Below are 24,384 nucleotides of genomic sequence, written 5' to 3'. Positions count from 1 at the left end.
TGCAAAATGTTCAATTTTCAAAAAGGGATAATAGGAGAAAATGGACCATACAATTTCTTATGCAATTTCTTGTAAGTATGCCAATACCCCTTACGTTAAAGGCGGGTATGCCGATAGTGCCTGGATATCGCTGACCCTATGCGCCAAAGTTAAAGCCACGAGAAGGGAAGTTTTAAGGGACAAAACTTTCAGCGGGGCTTCTGATAGAGGTTCAAAAGGAGCCTTAGTTAGAGCTGAGAGGACCAAATTCAGATCCCAGGGAGGGACACCCTGAGAGAGGATGGGTCTGAATCTACTTGCAGCATTGATAAATCTAGCTATCCAGCGATTCCCAGCCAGGTCATAATTGTACAGGGCTCCTAGTACCGCAACCTGAACTTTTAAGGTACTTGTGGCCAACCCCTGTTTCAGGCCTTTCTGTAGAAATTCTAATATGGCCGTGAGTGGAACCTCTTCGCTCCAAGAAGCGCCTGACACTGAGATAATTTTTTTCAAAATTGTATGTTCTGGAAGTTAAAGGTTGCCTACTCTGTAGGAGGGTGGAAATTAAGTTTGGAGAGAACCCCCTATTGCTCAAAAGTGACCTCTCAAGTTCCATGCTGTCAAGTGCAAGTTTTTTAGTTGTGGATGGATCACTGGCCCTTGGGAAAGATCCGGAGGACCCAAGGGTCGGAGACGGACAACATCCTGAGCCACGAGAACGTTTTCCTCGGCCAGAAGGGGGCTACCAAGATTACCCTTGCCCTGTCCTCCTGAATTTTCCTCAGAACTGCTGGAATCAGGGCCATAGGCGGGAAGGCGTATGCTAGATGGTAATTCCAAGGTATCACGAGGGCATCTAGAGCGACCGGGTTCCCAAGGGGATCTATTAGACAAAAGGTGTCTACTTAACGGTTCCTGCTGTTTGCAAACAGGTCTATGGCTGGGTAAGCCCATGCCTTTACGATTTGATCGAACACTGACTGCTTCAACTCCCACTTGCCCTGTCTTAGCTGGGTTTAGATCAGGAAATCCGCTGTCTGATTTTCTGCCCCCTTTATATGGAGTGCTGACAAAGATCTCAAGTTGTTTTCGGCAACCTGAAAAATTGACTCTGTTACTTCCATCAGAGAGCAGGAACTGGTGCCCTCCTGATGATTTTGATAGGCTACTACCACTTGATAGTCCGAAAATATTCATACATGGTGGGAATGGAGAGAGTTGAGAAAATGTACCAGGGAGAACTTTACAGCTAGGAGTTCTTTCATATTCGAGGATACCGATCTTAACTCCCCTTTCCCCTGGACATTCAGGTGAGCACCGGCCCCCTGGGGCTTGCATCTGTAGTCAGGATTTGTGAAACTGGTAATGCCCAGGGAACTCCCCGTACTAAATTGTCTGTGTTCGGCCACTATTGCAGCGAGAGAACGGTTTTTGATGATATATTTAACCGCCCTTCTAAATTCCCTTTTAGGGAATTTCCTGCTGCCAATATTTTCCATTGCAATTTCCTGGAATGAACCTGAGCACCATCGGACAGCCGGGATACACGATGTCATTGTTCCTAGGAGTGACACTGCCTTCCGCAGAGAGGTAGAGGGGAAGGCTATCGCTCGAGACGCCAGCTCTGCCATATTTTGGATCTTCCGATCCGGGAGACAACATTCCTGTGTGTTCACGTCCAGTAAGATGCCTAGATACTCATGTACTTGACTCAGCACTATCCTGGATTTTGGCAAATTTAGAAGCCAACCTTAGTTGGTTAAAGCCCCCGTAACTCAGTCTAGTTGGTCTCTGCAGTGACGAGGAGAATTGCCTATTACTAGAAAATCGGCTAGATACAGGACTATAAAGATATTTTGTTCCCTTAAGTGGGTCATCAACCCCGCCACTGTCTTGGTGAACACTCTTGGGGCGATAGGTAAACCGCATGAAAGAGCTGTGAATTGAAAATGCTTTATCCCCCCCTGAATTGTGAGGAACCTTAGTTATAGTCCGAACTTTATTATGTTAAAAAAACATGTTCTGCTGGATGTTACACCCAGTCTGTTTACTGTACCTCCAGGAGGTCTCCGTCAGGGCTCTCGCTCTGTGCCGGCTTCATGCTGTCTGGACACAGCCCCCACCTCTCCTTCCTCTCCTGCTTCCTGGCATGTGGCCAGCAGGTTTCCTGACAGGGTTACTAGGTCGCACGCGCGCTTGCTCCCGGCCTCTTAAAGAGACAGTGTGCATTTTCCAAATGTTGTCTCTAACCAATGGCGTGTGTTTTACTACTATTTCTAGCCCTTCCACCATAGGGAGGGCGCCGGAGCAACAAGTACCTACTGTTGCTAACTTCCGGTTCCTGTAATCTTGCTCTGCTGTTCCTGTAGTATCTGCAAGGATCTCCGCTCATTCTGTCTGTCTCCACAGATCTTCTGCTACCAGTTACCCGGTCATTCTGGACTGCTTCCGCAGTATCTACTCTGGACCAGTCAGCTTCCACTCCTACACCCGGTATCCTCCGGTCAGCTCTGCAACGTCCGTTAACCTTGCTGGTCCGTCTGTTCCGCTGGGACAGCCGCCTCGAGTTCGGGGTCTAACTGAAGGTAGCACCCGTGTCCTCCAGGCATTCCATTCTGTCCCTGTTCGAGGGGACTTACTACGGGTGTCTGGGGCTCAAGCAGTAACGCCCCCTTCGGAGCCCCCCGGACCGTGGTCTAGTGGTTCCACATCAAACCTTAATAAATACAATTGTGAACTTCTACATATGTGCCTCCGTTTCCATTCGTTACACTGGATATTTCTTCCCAGGCCAGGAGAAAGATAACCTCCCCCCTACCCAGGGAACACCCTCATTGGGATTGTTTGCTGGTGGTGCTGGACTCATTAAACATGAACCCCTTACTTCTACTCTCTACGTACAAGTGGCAGCAATAGCTGGCTTTAGTCCTCCCCCAGCGGTCTCCCAGGAGCCCTTTAAGACTGAATCCTCCTTCTTATCCATGGGGTCTTTTAACGCCCCCATATCCTTGATAGGTAGGGCGAATGTTCTGGAGGCTTTGGTGATAGACACATCTAATTTTGGTGCTTTCTCCCAAAACAAACACACAGGGTCTTTGAAGGGGTATTTCCTTTTGTGGGTGAGAAGGCCCTTTTTTTCTGTTTTTTTCCATTCTTTTTTAATTAATGCCTGAACTTTCTGGTTCATTGGAAACGACCTCCTAGTTTTTTGCTCAAACTCACGAAACATTATGTCTTGAACAGTTTTCTTGGGCCGGGGGTCCTCAAGGCCTATGGTGGTTCTAATTGCTTCAATTTGGTTATTCTTTTCCCCCTAATGGAAAACAGCACCGACCATCTTCAGAAGAAGATGACGAGGAAGAAGAGGATGAATTAGTAGAATCCGATTCGCTTACACTCCCTGCACTACTGGTCCCAGATTCAGGGGATTCATGTCTAGTTTTCTGCTGTTTATTTCCTGATCTCTGTAGGGATTTAAGGGTGTCCTCCACTTGATTTTTGATTAGACATCTGAGGTCTGAAGCAAAGATCGGGAATTCTTCACAAATTGTTTTTTCAATACAAGAGCCACAAAGCTACTTCCCCCAAGTGGCGCAACTGGCGTGTAGATCCTCTGCACAGAGCGCACAAATCTAGTGCTTGGTCTTGGTGGTACATTTCTTCCCCTATAAGACAAGAGGAACAGGCCCTAATTACAATGTGGACTTTCACAAAGTTCACTTACCATCCCAACAGAAAGAAGGATACCGGATCAGAGGGGGGAAAGCATTCCCTAAGATGGATTCTCTTTTCCACTGGCGATCACGCTGGAGCCCTTACTGTGTTGAGAGCCCAAGTGGCTGCCGCCGCTGTGTCTATGGGAAGAATTATTTTCCGTCCGCTGCTTCTTCCGTCGCGGCTGCTGCTGCTGTTGATGCCACTGGCTAGGATGGGGAGACTGACCCTGCAAGGCCTGCTCCTCTGGAAACTCCTGGTCACTCATGCTGGTATGGCCGTCAGGTTCCATGTATGCATATAGTCGCTTCCGCTGTTTAAATCCCTATACCGGGACCTTCCACAGCCTCCGTTCCAGGAGAGAGCACTGCGTGCCCGGCCACAGCGTTCCCAGTGATGCATTAAACCCTCCACTTCATTAGAGGCCTCGCGCATGCACAGTACTGGTTTCCCAGTAATGCATTGTGGCTCCCTGCACGTGTCATAAGGGCACGACTCTCTCGCTTGAGCACTGCTGCTCCGGAGCTTTGGACGCCCCATGCTCTGCAGGAAGCCGGGACACGCTCCAGGAGAGGTGGTCTTCCTCATTTCTTCTGCCACCTCTCCCTGAACACCGTCAGGGCCCGCTGACCCCGGCGGTGGTGCTTCAGGCAACCACCCCAGCGAAGGCAGGGAACCACCGCTGCCTGGATCGGACTGGCATCTCATGACGATCCTCAGGTATGCGCTGCTTTCCACATCGACTATAGGTACCCATCAGGGACAGGAAACCAACTGATGCGGGAGGTACCACCTTTTTACCTGTAGGTTTCCTGTCCCTGGGGGCAGATCCCCTCTCTCCGTGGTGCCGTCATGGAGGAAAAGAGTAATACTTTTGAGGCTCACTGCAAAACTCAAAAAAAGAAGTGAAGGAGTACCATTATAGTGCACATTTTGCTGGAATGGTTTGAGGTGCCTGAGGTGGCAGAACAGCAGAACCACCCATATATGACCTCATTTTACAAACTTCACCACTCAATAAATTCAACTACGGGTGCAGTGATCATATTGACACCACATGCGTATCACAGAATTTTATACCATTGGGCGGTGAAGAAAAAAATAACATTTTTACCACAAAATTGTGTAGCTTGTACTTCTGCAGACATGCATCCATAAATTAAGTGAGCTCTCATTGCTTTAGAAATACCAAACATGTAGATGCTAAATGTGGTTTAGGCAAAGGAAAGGGGCATTTGGATTTGGGGGTGGAAAATTCACTGGATTTCTTTTGGGGGCTGAGGAACCATAGAATTTGTGCTACCAGTAACATGGAAGCCTGTTATATTTCCATTGACAGATGACGGACCAGAGTGGGGATTTGCATTTTTGTAGGCTGATTGGATTGATTACTGTGAACATTTTACATCAAATTTTGGGTCACATTTATCCTGTGCTCTATGCTGAGCACTTATATCAAGGTTTCAATCTAAATCTCTGAATCACGCGATTCAGATGAAACACCAGAGGGATCCATTCATTATTATGAGGCAGCAGAGTTACTCTGCACCCAGTTTGGCCACTGTTCAGCAGTGTCCTTTTCAGAGTTGCCCAAAACTGTGGTCGACCGCGCTTTTATGCACGCTTAAAAATGGATCATAGGACACAATGTCTCCATTTGCTTCATTATAGGGAATCTTCTGCTGGGGGTCCGCCCAAATCACGTATTCCAGAGATTTACATGGAAATCTTGTGTAAGCACTCAGTGCAGAGCGCAGGATAAATGTGAGCCGAACCTTACTGCAATCTTTGGGAAGCAGAATAAACAAATCAACAGCAGGTCAAGAATTGATTTAGATGACTTTATTCTTCAGGTCGGTGTGATTTCAGCGATATTAGACTTATATTGTTTTTTTTTTATGTTTAGTTGCTGTCACATACTAAAAGACACTTTTTTTCCAAAACAAAGTTTTTGCATCATCATATTTTGAGAGCATAATTTTCTATATGTTGTTAAAAGTTGACATTTTTATTGCTACCATTTTCAGCCACATATTCCTTTTAGATCACTTTCTATTCCAATTTTTGGGAGTCAGAATGAACAAAACCCAGCAATTCAGGAATTGTTTTTTTATTTCAGAATGGGGTTTTATGGTGTTCGCCGTGTTGTAAAAGTGATGACAACTTTATTCTTTGGGTCAGTACTATTACAGCGATACCGCTGCAAATGAGTAGAAGAAAAAGCGGGCACTCACCATCCAGGTAAAATCCAAACTTTATTCTGACAACATGTCAAATGCGGGACAGGCAGGGAAAAACGGGCTTCCACAAGACGACGGCCGTTTAACGCAAATGCGCTTCCACGGGTCTTGACACTGACTGACTGAAACAACCTCAAATTTATCTGCAGCTGCGTGGGGAGCATTATCTGAAATAAGAGGCTGGTCAGAGTAGTACGTACGGCCGATAAAGGGGGCAACACAGTTCTCCTCTCAAAAGAAATGTATATGTTAGAAGCGAACAGACAGTTGTCTAGATCGGAAACATATATGGGTTTAAAGTCTGACCCTACTACTAAATATAAGAATGAGTTGCGATCTTTGTTGCGCGCTCAGGTTGAGAGTGGAGTTCTGTCACAGAGACAAGTGGAAAAATTATTTCCTGAGTTTCCCAAAAAAACGTACTGGTACCATATCCCTAAAGTGCACAAGTCTCTAACAGAGCCGCCTGGCCGTCCAATCGTGTCAGGTATAGGCTCATTAACAGAACCTCTTTCAAGGTACCTAGACTGGCTACTTCACCCGTTACTCCCTGACATTCTATCATACATAAGAGATACGAAACATTTTTTGGAGGCACTAAAAGGTTTTGACTGGCAGGAGACTTTTGCGCTAGCTTCAATAGATGTGGAGAGTTTATATACCCGGATACCGCAACAGGCGGCCGTGGCTGCGGTAAAAGAAGTTCTTTCCTACACAAGCACGAATGACGTCACCACCAGGTTTATCTGTGATGGTTTGCATTTTGTTTTGACCCACAACGTTTTCCGTTTTGATTCAAGGTGGTTCCTTCAGTTAGAAGGAACCGCGATGGGTACGCCCGTCGCGTGTACATTAGCAAATTTGTTCTTGGCTGTCTTTGCGAGCAGGTACATTTATACAGAAAATAATCCTTATTTGAAGCACATCAAGTTATATCTTAGATTTGTGGACGTTGTGTTCATAACCTGGGATGGTGGTGAGGATATTTTCCTTCAATTTGTTGAGTACTTGGGAAGGGTTAATACCATGAACATGAAATTTACTTCAGTATTTGGTGGGTTAACATTAGAGTTTTTTAGACGTCAGGGTAAGTGCTAATGGCGGTCTCTTACACACGGAGATCTTTCGGAAACCCTCAGCTTCAAAATTCTCTACTGCACTATGATAGCACACATCCTCAATATACTAAGAATTCCCTTCCATACAGTCAGTTTCTAAGGGTTAAACGGGTGAATAGTGGCCAGGAGGGTTACCAGAGACAATCGGCGGAGCTTTACACTAGGTTTAGAGCCAGGGGTTACCCCAGCTCTGTACTGGATAAAACCTTGGAGAGAGCGGATAGGTCAGGTGAGCAAGTTTGTCACACTGGAGGGGGTAGGAAAGCTGATGCAGCGCAAAAAAAGAGGTTTGTCTTCAGTTTTAATTATGGGCCCATGGACTCCGTAATAAGAGCAGCAGTCAGAAGGAGCTGGCACATATTGGAAAAAGATCCTGATTTAACAGAAACCGCCAGTAGGGGTCCCTTGTTTGCGGTCTGTCGAGGAAAAAAAATAAAAATTAAAGGACATCCTGGTGCAAAATGTAGTTGCCACGAAGCAGCCCAATTGGTTGGAAGCGGGTACACCAGAAGGTAACTTCAGGTGTGGCAGCTGCAATTTTTGCAGTTACCACATAACAGACAAAGTGATTAGGATTGGTTCCCATACAAACCGGGTCCGCGATTTTATAACATGTAAGACCACACACAGTGTATGCGCTTTTTTGCCCTTATGGCTTTTTTTATATCGGGAAAACGATCAGACCCCTGTATATTAGATTTAGAGAGCATCTGAGATCCATTAGTACACGGAAGGTGTGTCCCCCGTTTAATTTCTCATATGCGTAATTATCATGGGGGTAATACGTCAGTGCTGCGGTTTATTGGATTGGAAAGGGTTACTCTACCAGAACAGGGGGGGCAACCATAATAGGTTGCTACTGAGAAGAGAAGGTAAATGGATCATGTTGTCAGAATAAAGTTTGGATTTTACCTGGATGGTGAGTGCCCGCTTTTTCTTCTACTCATTTGCAGCGGTGTTTTGGACTCATTTCAAGCGTGAGCACCGGCCATCCGTTTTTTGCTTCTTGGTATCAGAGTCACACGCAGATAGCTCAGGTGATAGAACCAGCTGGTTGTGCGGTTTCTTTTTTCAGTTTTTTTGGATTTCTATTACAGCGATACACCATTTAATTATTTTTTGCTTTGGCGCATTTACATAATAAAAACTAATTTATAGAAAAAGGAATTGTTTTTGCATTGCTCTATTCTGAGAGCTATAGGCTTTTTATTTTTCCGCTGATGGAGCTTGTTTTCTTGTGGGACAAGATGACGTTTTTGACCGATAATATTTGCGTTCAATTTTGGCTGCGTTTTATTCCACTTTAGTTCAGCGGTATAAAAAAAGAGCATTGTTTTTTTGCCACGTTTTATATTTATTTTTTTTACGGAGTTCACTGAAGGGGGTAACTAGAACAGGTTTATAGGTCAGGTCGTTATTGGATTTTTTTTGTTCTTTATTTTGTAATTTTTTTAAATATTTTTACAATTTTTTGTTATTTTTTTCTTACCTTGTCCCAAGCTGGGACATCAACTTTCCTTGTCCTAATCACTTTTGCATTGCAGGGCATTAGCACACAAGGAGGAGGCATATCAGTTACTGCCCTTAGCAGGAGCTTACAGGCCACCATACCAGAATGACCCCATGGCCATCTTTCGGCAAAGCAGAGAGGGAGCGTCTATCACAGTGATCAAAATGAAGAAATAGGAAAAATCTCCTATTGTTGCCATGTACTGGCCTGCAGATCTAGGGGGCGCACTGGCCATGCGCCCGCCATTTTCTTCCAGGAAGATGACGCGGAGGGCCAGGGGATGAAGCAGGAGGGTCTGGGGAAGGCGAAGATAACGGGAATGGGGGGTTGCAGGGGACTCCATTTCTCTCTTCCCTGGTATGCTAGATCATTTCAGAGGAGAGAAATTAAATGAAAATCAGACTTTTTTTTTGCGATCGCTGTTATTCAGTGAATAACTGCGATCACAAGATCGGGGATGGTAAAAAAACGACCCAAAGCTCAGCTACCCCGGTGATTTTCAGGCGCTGGAGGGCGCTATAGACTTATTTCTCAGCGCCATTAAAAAGCGGCGCTGACTAATAAGTAATCTCAATTGCTGCCGTTAAAAAGCATATCGGCAGATGTTAAGGGGTTAATACTCTCCACTACGTCAGCAGCATAGAGTCTGGCTCATCTATCCACCTGCGCTAGACCAAGTATCAACCCTCCTTGGTTCAGTCTTTTGAACAGAAAAAATATGATCTAATTTTAGAATTATCTAAATAATCAGAGTCAGAATGAATGATGTGGGATGTTTTTAAATAATATTTTAAAGAAATTATGACAAAACAGTCATCTTAGGATACCGAGTCTAACAAAGGGGTTTTTAATGAGAGAAAAGCAATAAATAGAAAAAACAGCAGATTAGAAAAAATGTCAGCAAGTCATTTAATATTGGAGCCTCTGAAAATTCAATACTTTTTAGACCACGGCCATAAGAAGATAGTATCCCGGTAATAAAAAATAATGTAAGACTGACATATTGGCTATATAGACACAGGAGGGGATTTTACTATTAACACAGAAAGTTTACTACAATAACCAGCATCTAAACAAAGAGTCTTTTTATACAGGAAGATGTATTGCTGAAACAAGCGCCGATACAGCAAATTTTTAACAAGTCACACACTAATAGTGTGCAATACTCTATTGATGTTTTTTCAATCTGGTGAGATTCACTGGCGAGATTGAATGTTTAGCTTCCTTTTACCATTTACATTGCTAATGACTAGCAAACGCCGATTTGCATCAGGAGATGCACAGCCAGCAAATACATTTTACGTCATCATAAAAGATTTGATCAATGACAAACAATGGGATTACCACTGTTATGTTGACTGCTGCATATGTTTACAATGAACAACGATTGGGAATTTCAGCAATGTCAAACTATTTTTGAACAATTATCACATATGTAAAAGGTCCTTACACGTCTCTGTCTGACAAATACCGTATATACTCGAGTATAAGCCGACCCGAGTATAATCCGAGACCCCTAATTTTGAAACAAAAACCTGGGAAAACTTAATGACTCAAGTATAAGCCTAGGGTGGGAAATGCAGCAGCTACTGGTAAATTTCAAAAATAAAAATAGATACCAATAAAAGTAAAATTAATTGAGACATCAGTAGGTTAAGTGTTTTTGAATATCCATATTGAATCAGGAGCCCCGTATAATGCTCCATAAAGTTCATGATGGGCCCCATAAGATGCTCCAGAATAAAATATGCCCCATATAATGCTCCACAAAGTTTATGATGGGCCCCATAAGATGATTCATACAAAAATATTCACCATATAATGCTGCACAAAAATTGATTATGGCCCAATACGATGCTCCATAGAAACATTTGCCACATATAATGCTGCATAAAGGTTGATTACGGCCCCATAAGATGCTCCATAGAAACATTTGCCCCATATAATGCTTCATAAAGGTTGTTTATGGCCCCATTAAGATGCTCCATTGAAAATATGCCCCATATAATGCTGCACAAAGGTTGATTATGGCCCCATAAGATGCTCCAGAGAAACATTTGCCCCATATAATGCTGCATAAAGGTTGATTATGGCCCCATAAGATGCTCCATATGCTGCGATAAAAAAAAAAAAAATAACATACTCACCTCTTGTCCTGAGCAGGCGGGGATGCCAGCACTTGCAATATTCACCTGTCCCCGTCCACCGCCGGGCTCCGTCTTCCGTGTCCTCTGCAGTGACTGTTCAGGCAGAGGGCGGCGCGCACTAAACACGTCATCGTGCCCTCTGACCTGAAAGTCACAGCCAGAGGACACGGAAGACAGAGCCCGGCGGTGGAACAGGGACAGGTGAATATCAGAATGCTCATCCTCCCCCGTTATACTCACCTGCTCCCGGCACGGTCCCTGGCAGCTTCTCACTGACAGATGGTCTCCGGCAGCTTCTTCCTATGTTCAACGGTCACTGGTACCGCTCATTAAAGTAATGCTTATGTGCTCCACCCCTATGGGAGTGGAGTGGCGTCCATATTCATTGCTTTAATGTGCGGTAACACGTGACCGCTGAACACAGGAAGAGCTGTGGGCGCCGGAGAAGCAGAGACATGCAGAGACGTGCCGGGAGCAGGTGAGTATGATTTGACAGCTCCCTGGTCAACAACTCAAATATAAGCCAAGAGGGGCACTTTCAACCTAAAAAAAAGGGCTGAAAATCTCTGCTTATACTCGAGTATATATGGTAACTTAAATAACTGGGACTAAATAGAATACGCTTCGAGGTGTACAATGTATTTGATGCATCATGTTCTGTATCTAAAAGGCAAAAAACAGCCGCAAAAGCAAACAAGATTTTGTGGTGTATAAAAACAGAGATAAAATCCCATGAGCCCAACGTATTATTACCACTTTATAAAACACTGGTGAGGCCACATCTAGAATATTGGATCCAGTTTTGGACTCCACATTGAAAAAAGTACTTTCAGAAAGTAGAGTCAGTTCAAAGGTGAGAAGTTGGAAAAGTTGGGCTTGTTTAAGCTTAGAAAAAAGATGATTCATAGGAGATATCATTTCCATGTATTAATATATGTGTGGCCAGTACAAAGCCCCAGAGCATGACTTATTCCTTCCAAGGATCATACTAAGGACCAGGCGGCACTCATTGTGGGTGGAGGAAAGGCTATTCCGGCAGCTAAATAGGAAAGGGTTCTTTACAGTTAGAGAAGTCAGACTGTGGAATGTCCGACCACAAGAGGTAGTTATAGCAGACACTACAACAGCTTTTAAAAACAGCCTGGATGATTTCCTTAATACACATAACATTGTGAGTTATAGATAATTTAGTGACAAAATGTACAATTGGTGGAGAAGGGTTGAACTTGATGAACCTAGGTCTTTTTTCAACCTATGTAACTATGTTTAACACAAATGTTAACATTTTTGAAATATTATTAGTAAATTGGTTATTAAAAGTTATATAGAGGATTAGATGGGTTTTAGCAAAGGAATGAGTTTCCAACAATATAATTAGGTTTTTTATGAATAATCAGATACAACAAGATAATTTTGAGATACTGTAGAACAATCTACGAAGAGGTAAACTAAATAGAATTGTTCTATAACATAACACTATACAATGCGATTTCGATCGGAATCTGAAGTTAAAGTTTGCATTTTTATGTTATCTCACCTATAACTTTTGTGCAGCTCAACTACTTTATCTTCCAGTTCTTTTGTCTGGTTTGGTGCAAAGCGAAATTCACTGACATAGTCACTACCATACTCATCAGGGTCATAGTCTCCGAGTTCGGACTGCACAGTGTAAGATCCCAACAAAGCCAATGTGACAAAGGAGCAAGGGAGGCGTCCTGATACAATGTCATCCCGCAACTGTAAGCACAGATAGTACCTGTATGGGAATAAAGCACAAGTTCCATATCACATACAACTCACAAACAAACAAAAAAATAATGCGCAACCAAAACAGCGGAAAAATTATCTATCAAGCATTACATTTGATTAATTTTCTTTTGTGTGAGAATAATAGTCTCATGCACTATGTAGCATTGTTCACGCTATACTCATATCCATAAGAATATGTACCCAACAAGTTCATAGTCCCAACTTTCATCAAAAGAGTCCCTGTATTTTTTTTCATTGTAATGAAGAGTATAAGCGATTAGACGTTCGGTACAGGGGCATCCTACGTAAAAACACACAGTGTGGTACACAACTTTTTACAATATGTACAAATTCAACTGTATGGCATATTGTTGGCGAATACATTGGGAAGAGAAAAAACAAAGTTAAAACAATGAGTTAATTTGAAAAAATAATACTTATATCAATTATGTGCTGTGAACACTGAAAGCCTGTCTCAGATTGGGTGCTATTTGCAACAGTGCAATTATCTTGTCTGCAGTATTTTACTAAACAAGCTATAATGAAAGCGGTCTGAATTCAGAAGCTGTTAACATGATCTTTTGCAACGATGTATTTACTTTCCATGGTGACATGTAGTGCTTATTCAGATAGAAGTAATAGAATTTGTATACTGCATTTATGGCAAATAACCATAAAATAATAAAAGTAATAATAAAGCTTGACATTCTATTCAAAAAACAAGGAGGTAAAATAACATCATTTTAACCCCTTCACCCCCAAGGGTGGTTTGCACGATAATGACCGGGCCAATTTTTACAATTCTGACCACTGTCCCTTTATGAGGTTATAACTCTGGAACGCTTCAACGGATCCTGGTGATTCTGACACTGTTATCTCGTGACATATTGTACTTCATGATAGTGATAACATTTCTTTGATATTTCCTGCGTTTATTTGTGAAAAAAAACGGAAATTTGGCAAAAATTTTGAAAATTTCGCAATTTTCCAACCTTGAATTTTTATGCAATAAAATCACAGAGATATCTCACACAAAATACTTAATAAGTAACATTTCCCACATGTCTGCTTTACATCAGCACAATTTTGGAACCAAAATTTTTTTTTGTTAGGGAATTATAAGGGTTAAAAGTTGACCAGCAATTTCTCATTTTTACAACACCATTTTTTTTTTAGGGACCACATCTCATTTGAAGTCATTTTGAGGGGTCTATATGATAGAAAATAACCAAGTGTGACACCATTCTAAAAACTGCACCCCTCAAGGTGCTCAAAACCGCATTCATGAAGTTTATTAACCCTTCAGGTGTTTCACAGGAATTTTTGGAATGTTTAAATAAAAATGAACATTTAACTTTTTTTCACAAAAAATTTACTTCAGCTCCAATTTGTTTTATTTTACCAAGGGTAACAGGAGAAAATGGACCACAAAAGTTGTTGTACAATTTGTCCTGAGTACGCCGATACCCCATATGTGGGGGTAAACCACTGTTTGGGCGCATGGTAGAGCTCGGAAGCGAAGGAGCGCCATTTGACTTTTCAATGCAACATTGACTGGAATTGAGATGGGACGCCATGTTGCGTTTGGAGAGCCCCTGATGTGCCTAAACATTGAAACCCCCCACAAATGACACCATTTTGGAAAGTAGACCCCCTAAGGAACTTATCTAGATGTGTGGTGAGCACTTTGACCCATTAAGTGATTCACAGAAGTTTATAATGCAGAGCCGTAAAAATAAAAAATCATATTTTTTCACAAAAAATGGGGGGAGAAGGGAGGGGAGGGAGGGGGGGAGAAGGGAGGGGGGTAAGGGGGGGAGGAGGGGAAAAGAGGGGGAGGGAGGGGGAGAGGGAGGGAGGGGGAGAGGGGGGGAAGGGGGAGGGGGGAAGGGGGGAGGGGAAAAAAAGGGGGGGGGGAGGAGAAGGGAACTAGATAATGCATTAGCAGGTAATACAATTGTAGATAGACCGAATATTAACTGCTAGGTAGTTAACCTAAATCCAGAGCAGGGCAAAGACAACAACTGGCCCCATAAATATAACCTAGAGAAACATGAATTATTTTGGGGATATCAAATCTTGAGGTATGCAAATCAGGTAATCTGAGTGTCTTGACTTCTTGTTCTGGGATGGTTTGTCCATTCCCTTGTTGGCCTGGGTTTTCTTTGTGGAAGCGAGGGAGTCTCTGGAGATAGTGGAATACTAGCCTTTATCAAGGCCTGGGTTCCTTCCTCTAGTGACCGGCAGGTATAGAGCTGAGACTTGAAAGTGAAGATAAGAGCGAATGGAAAACCCCACTTGTATTTAACCTGAGCCTCTTGTAGGGAGGTAGTAATTGGCCTGAGGGCCCTTCTTCGGGCCAATGTAGTGGGCGCAATGTCTGCATAAATGTGCACTGAGTCTGGTAGGCCAGGTAAGATAGGTTGGTTTCTAGCCGCCAGCAAGATCTGATCACGGGTCTCCTCATAGTGCATCTTTAGTATTACATCTCTGGGCATAGCATTAGATCTTGGCTTACCCAGTGCCCTGTGTATTCTTGTAATATGGAGAAGGGCCGGGTCTAGGTCAGGTAGAAGGGCTGTAAAAAGGGCTGCTGCTGTATCTTTAAGGGCAACCACATGTTCAGGAAGTCCTCTAATTCGAATGTTGCTTCTTCTGGACCTGTTCTCATAATCCTCACATCTCAATTCCAGCTCAGTAATACGGTCAGTATGCCGCTTGGGAGTCTCCTGATCTTCCTCCAGCGCATCAGAGACAACAACCATTTTTTCCTCCAAGTTATTTGTGCGCTGTGCCAGGTCTTGCAACTGGGATGAGATACCCTGCATGGCGGTGGTAAGCTCTCTAAAGGTTTCTTGCAAGGACCTCGTGAGGGCAGCCGTTGAAATCATTGCTTCAGAGTTTGGGGAAGCATCATCCCGCTCTGCGCCCCCATTACCCTGAGTTGCAGAAGCAGACGGAGGGTTAGTTGCTGCAGCCATTTTGGAGGGGGTGCCATTAATAAGGAGGTCTGAAATGGTGCGGCCCGTCGGCAGTGCTGCGCCCCCCTTTTTCGGCATTACTGATTGCCCTGCTCTTAGAGATAGACTGTCCCCGGGAGGGGAATATTTACAATGTTTCGGTCGCTGGAAAGGGTTGAATGGGGTCCGTCGGGTAGCAGAGCTCAGCACAACATGACTGTCATTGCCGTACTCTGCACATGCGCCCCGTCAATAAAGTTTTATCTACTTGCTGATTTCACTTAGTTGCAAAATGAGCCGCATGCAGAGGGAGGCCGCATGGGCTGGAAGCTAATGGTACTGCTTTTAGTGTGTTCAGTCCCGGCTACAACGTCTACTACTTTCTGCTGAATTGAAGTGCCTCGTACTCAGGGCGGCAGTAGGCAATGGGGCAGCAGGAGATAAGGCACAAGTGTAGGCTGCAGGCGGGGAGTGATCCCAGCACAGGGTGTCGCTTTCTGCTGAAGTGTGCTTCCGTGTAACAGTGCATAAACATCCACAGCTATCTCTCCAGCGCAGTAAGTGTTAAACACATGGGTATGGGGCAGCAGGAGACAAGGCACAAGCACAGGCTGCAGGTGGGGAGTGATCCCAGCACAGGGTGTCGCTTTCTGCTGAAGTGTGCTTCGGTGTAACAGTGCACAAACATCCACATCTATCTCTCCAGCTCAGTAAGTGTTAAACAGATGGGTATGGGGCAGCAGGAGATAAGGCACAAGCACAGGCTGCAGGCGGCCAGCACGGGGAGACGCTTTCTGCTGAAGTGTGCTTCAGTGTAACAGTGCACAAACATCCACAGCTATCTCTCCAGCCCAGTAAGTGTTAAACAGGTGGGTATGGGGCAGCAGGAGACAAGGCACAAGCACAGGCTGCAGGCGGGGAGTGATCCCAGCACAGGGAGACGGTTTCTGCTGAAGTGTGCCTCAGTGTAACAGTGCACAAACATCCACAGCTATCTCTCCAGGCCAGTAGGTGTTAAACAGGTGGGTATGGGGCAGCAGGAGACAAGGCACAAGTACAGATTGCAAACGGGGAGCGATCCCAGCAAAGGTATAGCTCCCGTTTCAAGAGTGCAGGGGCTCCCTCCACACCATGCGGCGAGTCAAAGATGGCGCCAGGACTGGCGGGAAAACTTACAGCTCTCTCACCTCGCCGACAGGGATGTGTCCAGGGGAATTACCAGGCCTCCAGGAGAGCAGAGCGCCGTCACAGGCGATGAGTTCGTCTAGCAATATCGCCGACCGTGGTGTCCCTCTATGTCTGCAGGCACCACCGCATGGGACAGGGACCGGGTTATGGAAGCAGCAGTCCAGAGCACCGCCAAGCACAGCGAGATGCACCGGACCGCAGGGGGCACAGCTGCAGGTAAGCGGTGAGCCGCATGAGCGGCAAGCCGAGGCTGGAGAGGGTGTGTGGGAAGGGGGCAGTTCGTACCTCCCTGCGGTCGCCGCAGCCCGGCACAGACCCGGCCCGTGGATCTGTTAAAGATGGCGGCGCCGCTGTCCTGTCTCCCTCTCTCCTCTCAGTTTCTGGGACTCGTGCTGGGGTGGGGTGCACCGTCCACTCCAGGGTCAGGCACAGCTTCTTGTCTGTCTATGGGGTTATTTCTCACGCTGCAGGGCTAATTAAATTTAGTGGGAATCCAGCACTGGGCAGGAGCTCCTCAGACATTCGACTGTTTCCCTTCACAGCCAGGCCACGCCCCTCGCCCCCAATTTTTTTTTCCCAAGGGTAAGAGAAGAAATTGGACCCCAAAAGTTGTTGTACAATTTGTCCTGAGTACGCTGATACCCCATATGTGGGGGTAAACCACTGTTTGGGCGCATGGTAGAGATCGGAAGGGAAGGAGTGCCGTTTGACTTTTCAATGCAAAATTGACAGGAATTGAGATGGGACGCCATGTTGCGTTTGGAGAGCCCTTGATGTGCCTAAACATTGAAACCCCCCACAAGTGACACCATTTTGGAAACTAGACCCCCTAAGGAACTCATCTAGATGTGCTGTGAGAGCTTTCAACCCCCAAGTGTTTCACTACAGTTCATAATGCAGAGCCGTGAAAATAAAAATTATTTTTTCCACATAAATTATTTTTTAGCCCCCAGTTTTGTATTTTTCCAAGGGTAACAGTTGAAATTAGACCCCCAAAGTTGTTGTCCAATTTGTCCTGAGTACGCTGATACCCCATATGTGGGGGGGAACCACCGTTTGAGCGCATGGCAGAGCTCGGAAGGGAAGGAGCGTCATTTGGAATGCAGACTTAGATGGATTGGTCTGCAGGCGTCACATTGCGTTTGCAGAGGCCCTAATGTACCTAAACAGTAGAAACCCCCCAAAAGTGACCACATATTGGAAACTACACCCCCCCAAGGAACTTATCTAGATGAGTTGAGAACTTTGAACCCCCAAGTGTTTCACTACAGTTTATAACGCAGAGCCGTGAAAATAAAAAATCCTTTTTTTCCACAAAAATTATATTTTAGCCCCCAGTTTTGTATTTTCCCAAGGGTATCAGGAGAAATTGGACAGCAGAAGTTGTTGTCCAATTTGTCCTGAGTACGCTGATACCCCATATGTGGGGGGGAACCACCGTTTGAGCGCATGGCACAGCTCGGAAGGGGAGGGAGCGTCATTTGGAATGCAGACTTAGATGGATTGGTCTGCAGGCATCACACTGCGTTTTCAGAGCCCCTAATGCACCTAAACAGTAGAAACCCCCCAAAAGTGACCCCATATTGGAAACTAGACCCCCCAAGGAACTTATCTAGATGTGTTGTAAGATCTTTGAACCCCCAAGTGTTTCACTACAGTTTATAACACAGAGCCGTGAAAATAAAAAATCTTTTTTTTTCCACAAAAATTATTTTTTAGCTTCCAGTTTTGTATTTTCCTAACGGTAACAGGAGAAATTGGACCCGAAAAGTTGTTGTCCAATGTGTCCTGAGTACGCTGATACCCCACATGTTGGGGTAAACCCCTGTTTGGGCGCACGGGAGAGCTCGGAAGGGAAGGAGCACTGTTTTACTTTTTCAACGCAGAATTGGCTGGAATTGAGATCGGACGCCATGTCGCGTTTTAGAGCCCCTGATGTGCCTAAACAGTGAAAAAACCCCAATTATAACTGAAACCCTAATCCAAACACATCCCTAACCCTAATCCCAAAGGTAACCCTAACCACACCCCTTAACCTGACACACCCCTAACCCTAATCCCAACCCTATTCCCAACCGTAAATGTAATCCAAACTCTAACCCTAACTTTAGCCCGAACCCTAACCCTAACTTTAGCCCCAACCCTAACTGTAGCCTTAACCCTAGCCCCAACCCTAACCCTAGCCCTAACCCTTGCCCTAACCCTAGCCCTAACCCTAAGCCTAGCCCTAACCCTAAGCCTAGCCCTAACCCTAGCCCTAACCCTAATTGGAAAATGGAAATAAATACATTTTTTTATTTTTCGCTAAGGGGGTGATGAAGGGGGGTTTGATTTACTTTTATAGCGGGTTTTTTAGCAGATTTTTATGATTGGCAGCCGTCACACACTGAAAGACGCTTTTTATTGCAAAAAATATTTTTTGCGTTACCACATTTTGAGAGCTATAATTTTTCCAGATCTTGGTCCACAGAGTCATGTGAGGTCTTGTTTTTTGCGGGACGAGTTGACGTTTTTATTTGTAACATTTTCGGGCACTTGACATTTTTTGATCGCTTTTTATTCCAATTTTTGTGAAGCAGAATGACCAAAAACCAGCTATTCATGAATTTCTTTTGGGGGAGGCATTTATACCGTTCCACGTTTGGTAAAATGGATAAAGCAGTTTTATTCTTCGGGTCAGTACGATTACAGCGATACCTCATTTATATCTTTTTTTTTATGTTTTGGCGCTTTTATACGATAAAAACTATTTTTATAGAAAAAATAATTATTTTTGCATCGCTTTATTCTGAGGACTATAACTTTTTTTATTTTTTCTTTGATGATGCTGTATGGCGGCTCGTTTTTTGCGGGACAAGATGATGGTTTCAGCGGTACCATGGTTATTTATATCCGTCTTTTTGATCGCGTGTTATTCCACTTTTTATTTGGCGGTATGATAATAAAGCGTTGTTTTTTGCCTCGTTTTTTTTGTTGTTGTTTTAACGGTGTTCACTGAAGGGGTTAACTAGTGGGACAGTTTTATAGGTCGGGTCGCTACGGACGCGGCGATACTAAATATGTGTACTTTTATTGTTTTTTTTTTATTTAGATAAAGAAATGTATTTATAGGAACAATATATATATATATATATATATATATTTTTTTTTTTTTTTTTTTTTTTCACTTGGGAAAATTTTTTTTTTACATTTTTACTTTGTCCCAGGGGGAGACACCACAGATAGCTGGTCTGACAGTTTGCACAGCACTCTGTCAGATCGGCGATCTGATGTGCAGGGCTGCAGGCTCACCAGCGCCTGCTCTGAGCAGGCACTCGGTAAGCCACCTCCCTCCCTGCAGGACCCGGATGCCGCAGCCATTTTGGATCCGGGCCTGCTGCAGGGAGGAGAGGTAAGAGACCCTCGGAGCAACACGATCACATCGCGTTGCTCCGGGGGTCTCAGGGAAGCCCGCAGGGAGCCCTCTCCCTGCGCGATGCTTCCCTGTACCGCCGGCACACCGCGATCATGTTTGATCGCGGTGTGCCGGGGGTTAATGTGCCGGGGGCGGTCCGTGACCGCTCCTGGCACATAGTGCCGGATGTCAGCTGCGATAGGCGCAGTTGACACCCGGCCGCGATCGGCCATGCTCCCCCCGGCATCAGGGGCTTATCTACAGCATTCTGGAATGCTGTAGATAAGCCCCCGATGTATCCTGAAAGATGAGAAAAAAAGGTTAGATTATACTCACCCAGGGGCGGTCCCGCTGCAGTCCGGTACGATGGGCGTCACGGTCCGGTCCAGCGCCTCCCATCTTCTTACGATGACGTTCTCTTCTTGTCTTCATGCTGCGGCTACGGCGCAGGCGTAGTTTGTCTGCCCTGTTGAGGGCAGAGCAAAGTACTGCAGTGCGCAGGCGCCGGGAAAGGCCAGAGAGGCCCGGCACCTGCGCACTGCAGTACTTTGCTCTGCCCTCAACAGGGCAGACAAAGTACGCCTGCATCGCAGAGTGAAGACAAGAAGAGGATGTCATCGTAAGAAGATGGGAGGCCCCGGACCGCGACGCCCATCGGATCGGACCGCCCAGCCAGGAGAGTATAATCTAACCTCTTTTTCTCATCTTTCAGGATACATCGGGGGGTTTATCTACAGCATTCCAGAATGCTGTAGATAAGCCCCTGATGCCGGTGGGCTTAGCGCACCTTCGATTTTGGGGGTGACAGGTTCCCTTTAAAGGGAACCTGTCACCAAGTTTGGTCGATAAGAGATACGGCCATCACCTTTCAGGGCTGATATACAGACCTCTATAATGCTGTATATCTGCCCCCAACCCTACCTGTAACAGAAGAAAAATAACTATTATTATACTCACCTGCGGAGCGGTCCAGTCCGAGGGGTGTCGCTCTTTGTCTGGCGCCTCCCATCTTCTTTGAAACAAGTAGGAGGATGGGGATAGTAAGAAGATGGGAGGTGCCGGAGCAAGACCAGCAACGCTCATTGGACCGGACCGCCCACAGGTGAGTATAATAAAAGTTATTTTTCTTCTGTTACAGGTCAGGTTGGGGGCAGATATACAGCATTAGTGAAGGCTGTATATCAGCCCTGAAAGGTGATGGCAGTATCTTATTGGCCAAACCGTTCCCTTTAAATATATATAGTTATAGGTTTCCTAGACTAGTTAAATCTAACTAAACCACACAGGTACTGTATGCTGTGAATCACATTATCAAATGCATTCAAGTCACTGTAGTCACAATTCAGGGCTGATGACCTGAGTGATAGGAAGATGAAGGCCCCAAAATCGGAGGGCTTGGACAACAGTTTAATATATATGAAGGGTTCTTGACTTTAACAACAGATGACGTCAGAAGAGAACAGGATCCACCATGTCTGATTTTGGACTGCAGATTCTTTGGACTCAGTGAGAAAAGTTGCTGCCAGAGAATACTGGCAGCGGCTTTCTCATAGAGAAGACAAGAGCCAAATAAGCATGATGTATAAGTGACGAGGTTCACCTGATTATTAATTCTGCCTAATGCAGACAGCCACCTTAAAAAAGCTGGAAATTTAGAGCTTGCCAGCATCCAGACATGTTAACTGTACTTGGCTAATTTACAGAAAAAAATATGCACTATCCACTCCTAATCTAGGCAATGAACACAATCTCCATGGCTATGATGTATTGTAATAACTCAATCTTTATTAAGCCCCTGCTAACATGTCTGGTAAAAATGCCAAAATAGGGGCATAAACCAAGCTTATATTACAATTATGAAATCACTAGATGGAGGCCCAATGCTATCGCATTGGGAGGGCGGTAATGTCACGATGGGGGCAGGCTTTGCCATGTTGAGAATCTCTCCCCCCATGTGCTCACCCACCTATCCACTCTCTCTTTCCCCATGTGCTGACTTCTCCCGTCTGTGCTCTCTTCTTTGACCTGTCTTCGCCTATGTGCTATATGCATTGTTTTTGTCCCAGCGATGCTGTTGCTCTTCAAGAGTCTCATTTGCCCGTTGTTGTCTTCGATGTTGTGCCTTTGCTGCTTTCCTTTCATTGTAATTGGCGTACTTTTTAGGAGGAGCCATGTTGGTGTTGATATTTGCTTTTTAAAGAGGTTTTCCCACGAACGAAAGTTCATTTTAAAAATCGTCTGGTTCTGACCATGTACAGAACATACCATAGCTCCTGGGCATGGGATGAAGCAAAAGACAATACTGACATTACAGCAGGAGATCGCAGAGGATACATTTTGTGAGGTAAAATATTGTTTAAAAACAGTCACTGAAATATTTTACCTGACAAAATGGATCCTCTGTGATCCCCTGCTGTAATGTCAGTATTGTCTTTTGCTTCCTCCCCTGCCCAGGAGCTGTGGTATGCTCCGTACACAGTCAGACACAGACAATTTTTAAAATGAACTTTCGTTCGTGGGAAAACCCCTTTAATGTGACCGCTTTCTCTGCCTGTAGACACGTCCTGCATCTGCCGCCGGGATCAGCTGAATGATCCACTGCACCTGCACGGAATTCATGCAGGCGCAGTAAATCAGACCATCGCCGTCTTTGTGCAGACAGATAGCGCCGGTCACATCAAAACTGCACATGCGCTCCTCCTGTACGAAGATGGCGGCAGCCAGTGAAACATTCTCCTGACCTCAGCGGCGGCGTGTTCGCGACAGTGTTCAGCTGGTGGTACCGGAGTATACAGTGTGTGTGTGTGTGTGTGTGTGTGTGTGTGTATGGTGTGTACAGTGCATACAGTGTGTGTGTTTGTGGTGTGCACGGCATATACAGTGTGTGCTTTTGTGTGTGTGGTGCATACGGCGTATATAGTGAGTGTGTGTGTGTGTGTGTGTGTGTGTGTGTGGTACGACAGTGTTTCGCTGGTGGTACGGCACAAGAGGCTCGTACCACCAGCAGTTTCCATATTGAGACACCCATCATTTGGGTGTCCCAATATGGCAGTCGGTGAACTTCCGCCGCTTGGAATTCTGGGATCCGGACACATCTGGATGGAACAGGATGTGAAGACATTACAAGGTAAGTATATATTAAGATAGGGAACAGTTTAAGGAACAAGCAGAGATTATGGTGCAGATTCCTAAACTAGATGAACTTCAACAGCTGACATACTGCACTTGTCTAAGTCTGGTACAGTTTCATTAAGGACACCAGTGCCACAACTAATGGGCATAAGGATTTAGTGCTGTGCTAGAGCATTAAGAGAACCATTATCGTGTGTACATCCTCAGAAGCACCGAGCTATACTGACAAGAATTCTGTATAATCGTTATTATGATCCACTTTTCTAAGGTTTTATCCCCATCTAAAAAGAGACAAAATAAAAGCCAATTTTATAGCCATTTAAATATTTCAGAAGCTGGCTGGAAGTGCACAAAGCACTTTAAAGAAAGCATAAATACCTGGTTATGTCTTCTGAAAGCTGGGAAGGATCGGGTGGGTAGAATTTCACATTAAATGAGAAGTGCCAAGAACCATCTGAAAAAAGGAGACAATAAATAATCTGACACTTACTTTTATTACAATATCATCCTGAAGCCCTCATGTAACAAGTGATGTGCCCATTTCTGTGTCGCTTGTATTACAGGAACACAGAAATGTCTGCAGACATAAGATTTCTGCAAGTATTATATCATTTGAGACCCAGCATGCTGCAAAACTACTTTCATAAGGACTGCAGCAGGGAAATGCTGGAAGATGCAAGGTCATTATGGTGTACAGAAAAGCAGCAAAATCCAGATCTAAGTGAAAATAAAAGTGATGGGTGAGAATGCTGCTGGGAAGGATGCAGAGAGTGCGAGACATAACGGGCACAATTCAGCTAAAAATAAAAGAGATAATATGCCACAGAGCAGCAGCGTAATTACCATTGTGCCAGTGCACAGGACTGGGGGGCTGGAGGACAATACAACTGCGTGAGATTTCTATGTATGTACATTACTTATAATAGCAAGAGCACAACAGGACACAAAACTCTAATATAATCTGTCGTTTTGCTCAGTTTGGTCATGGTTCTTTTCTCATATGCAGAATAGTGTAGCCTGCATAATAAAAAAACATGATGAACACACTATACGTGAATGGAAGCCATTATTCATGACCAAAAAAAAATCTCTCGAGACATTAATGTCCATTGATACATTATTTCCTTCAATTGTAGATTGTTATCCTGTGATATGTGACCTGTGGATTTGTGGCACGCAGCCCCACTGACTTCCTGCTGGTTTTTATTGCCATTTTTTATTACACTGCGATTGCCACTTTTTATATTGAA

At 44.7% G+C, this 24,384-nt stretch overlaps 1 protein-coding gene across 50 annotated transcripts in view; it reads right to left on the bottom strand.

Moving 5' to 3' along the window:
• The window catches only part of EPB41L3 (erythrocyte membrane protein band 4.1 like 3), a 431,238-nt gene that overhangs the window by 105,110 nt on the left and 301,744 nt on the right, over positions 1-24,384 (bottom strand). For all 50 annotated transcript variants that reach the window (XM_077270288.1, XM_077270260.1, XM_077270286.1 and 47 more), the window contains 2 exons: positions 23,513-23,588; positions 12,249-12,467 (listed from right to left, as the gene is read on the bottom strand). In XM_077270288.1, the coding sequence (XP_077126403.1) occupies positions 12,249-12,467; positions 23,513-23,588 (295 nt within the window). The remainder of the gene's footprint in view (positions 1-12,248; positions 12,468-23,512; positions 23,589-24,384) is intronic.

Source organism: Ranitomeya variabilis, chromosome 6 (genome assembly GCF_051348905.1).
Source record: "Ranitomeya variabilis isolate aRanVar5 chromosome 6, aRanVar5.hap1, whole genome shotgun sequence".
NCBI lineage: Eukaryota > Metazoa > Chordata > Amphibia > Anura > Dendrobatidae > Ranitomeya > Ranitomeya variabilis.
This window is presented reverse-complemented; position numbering and strand designations above follow the sequence as displayed.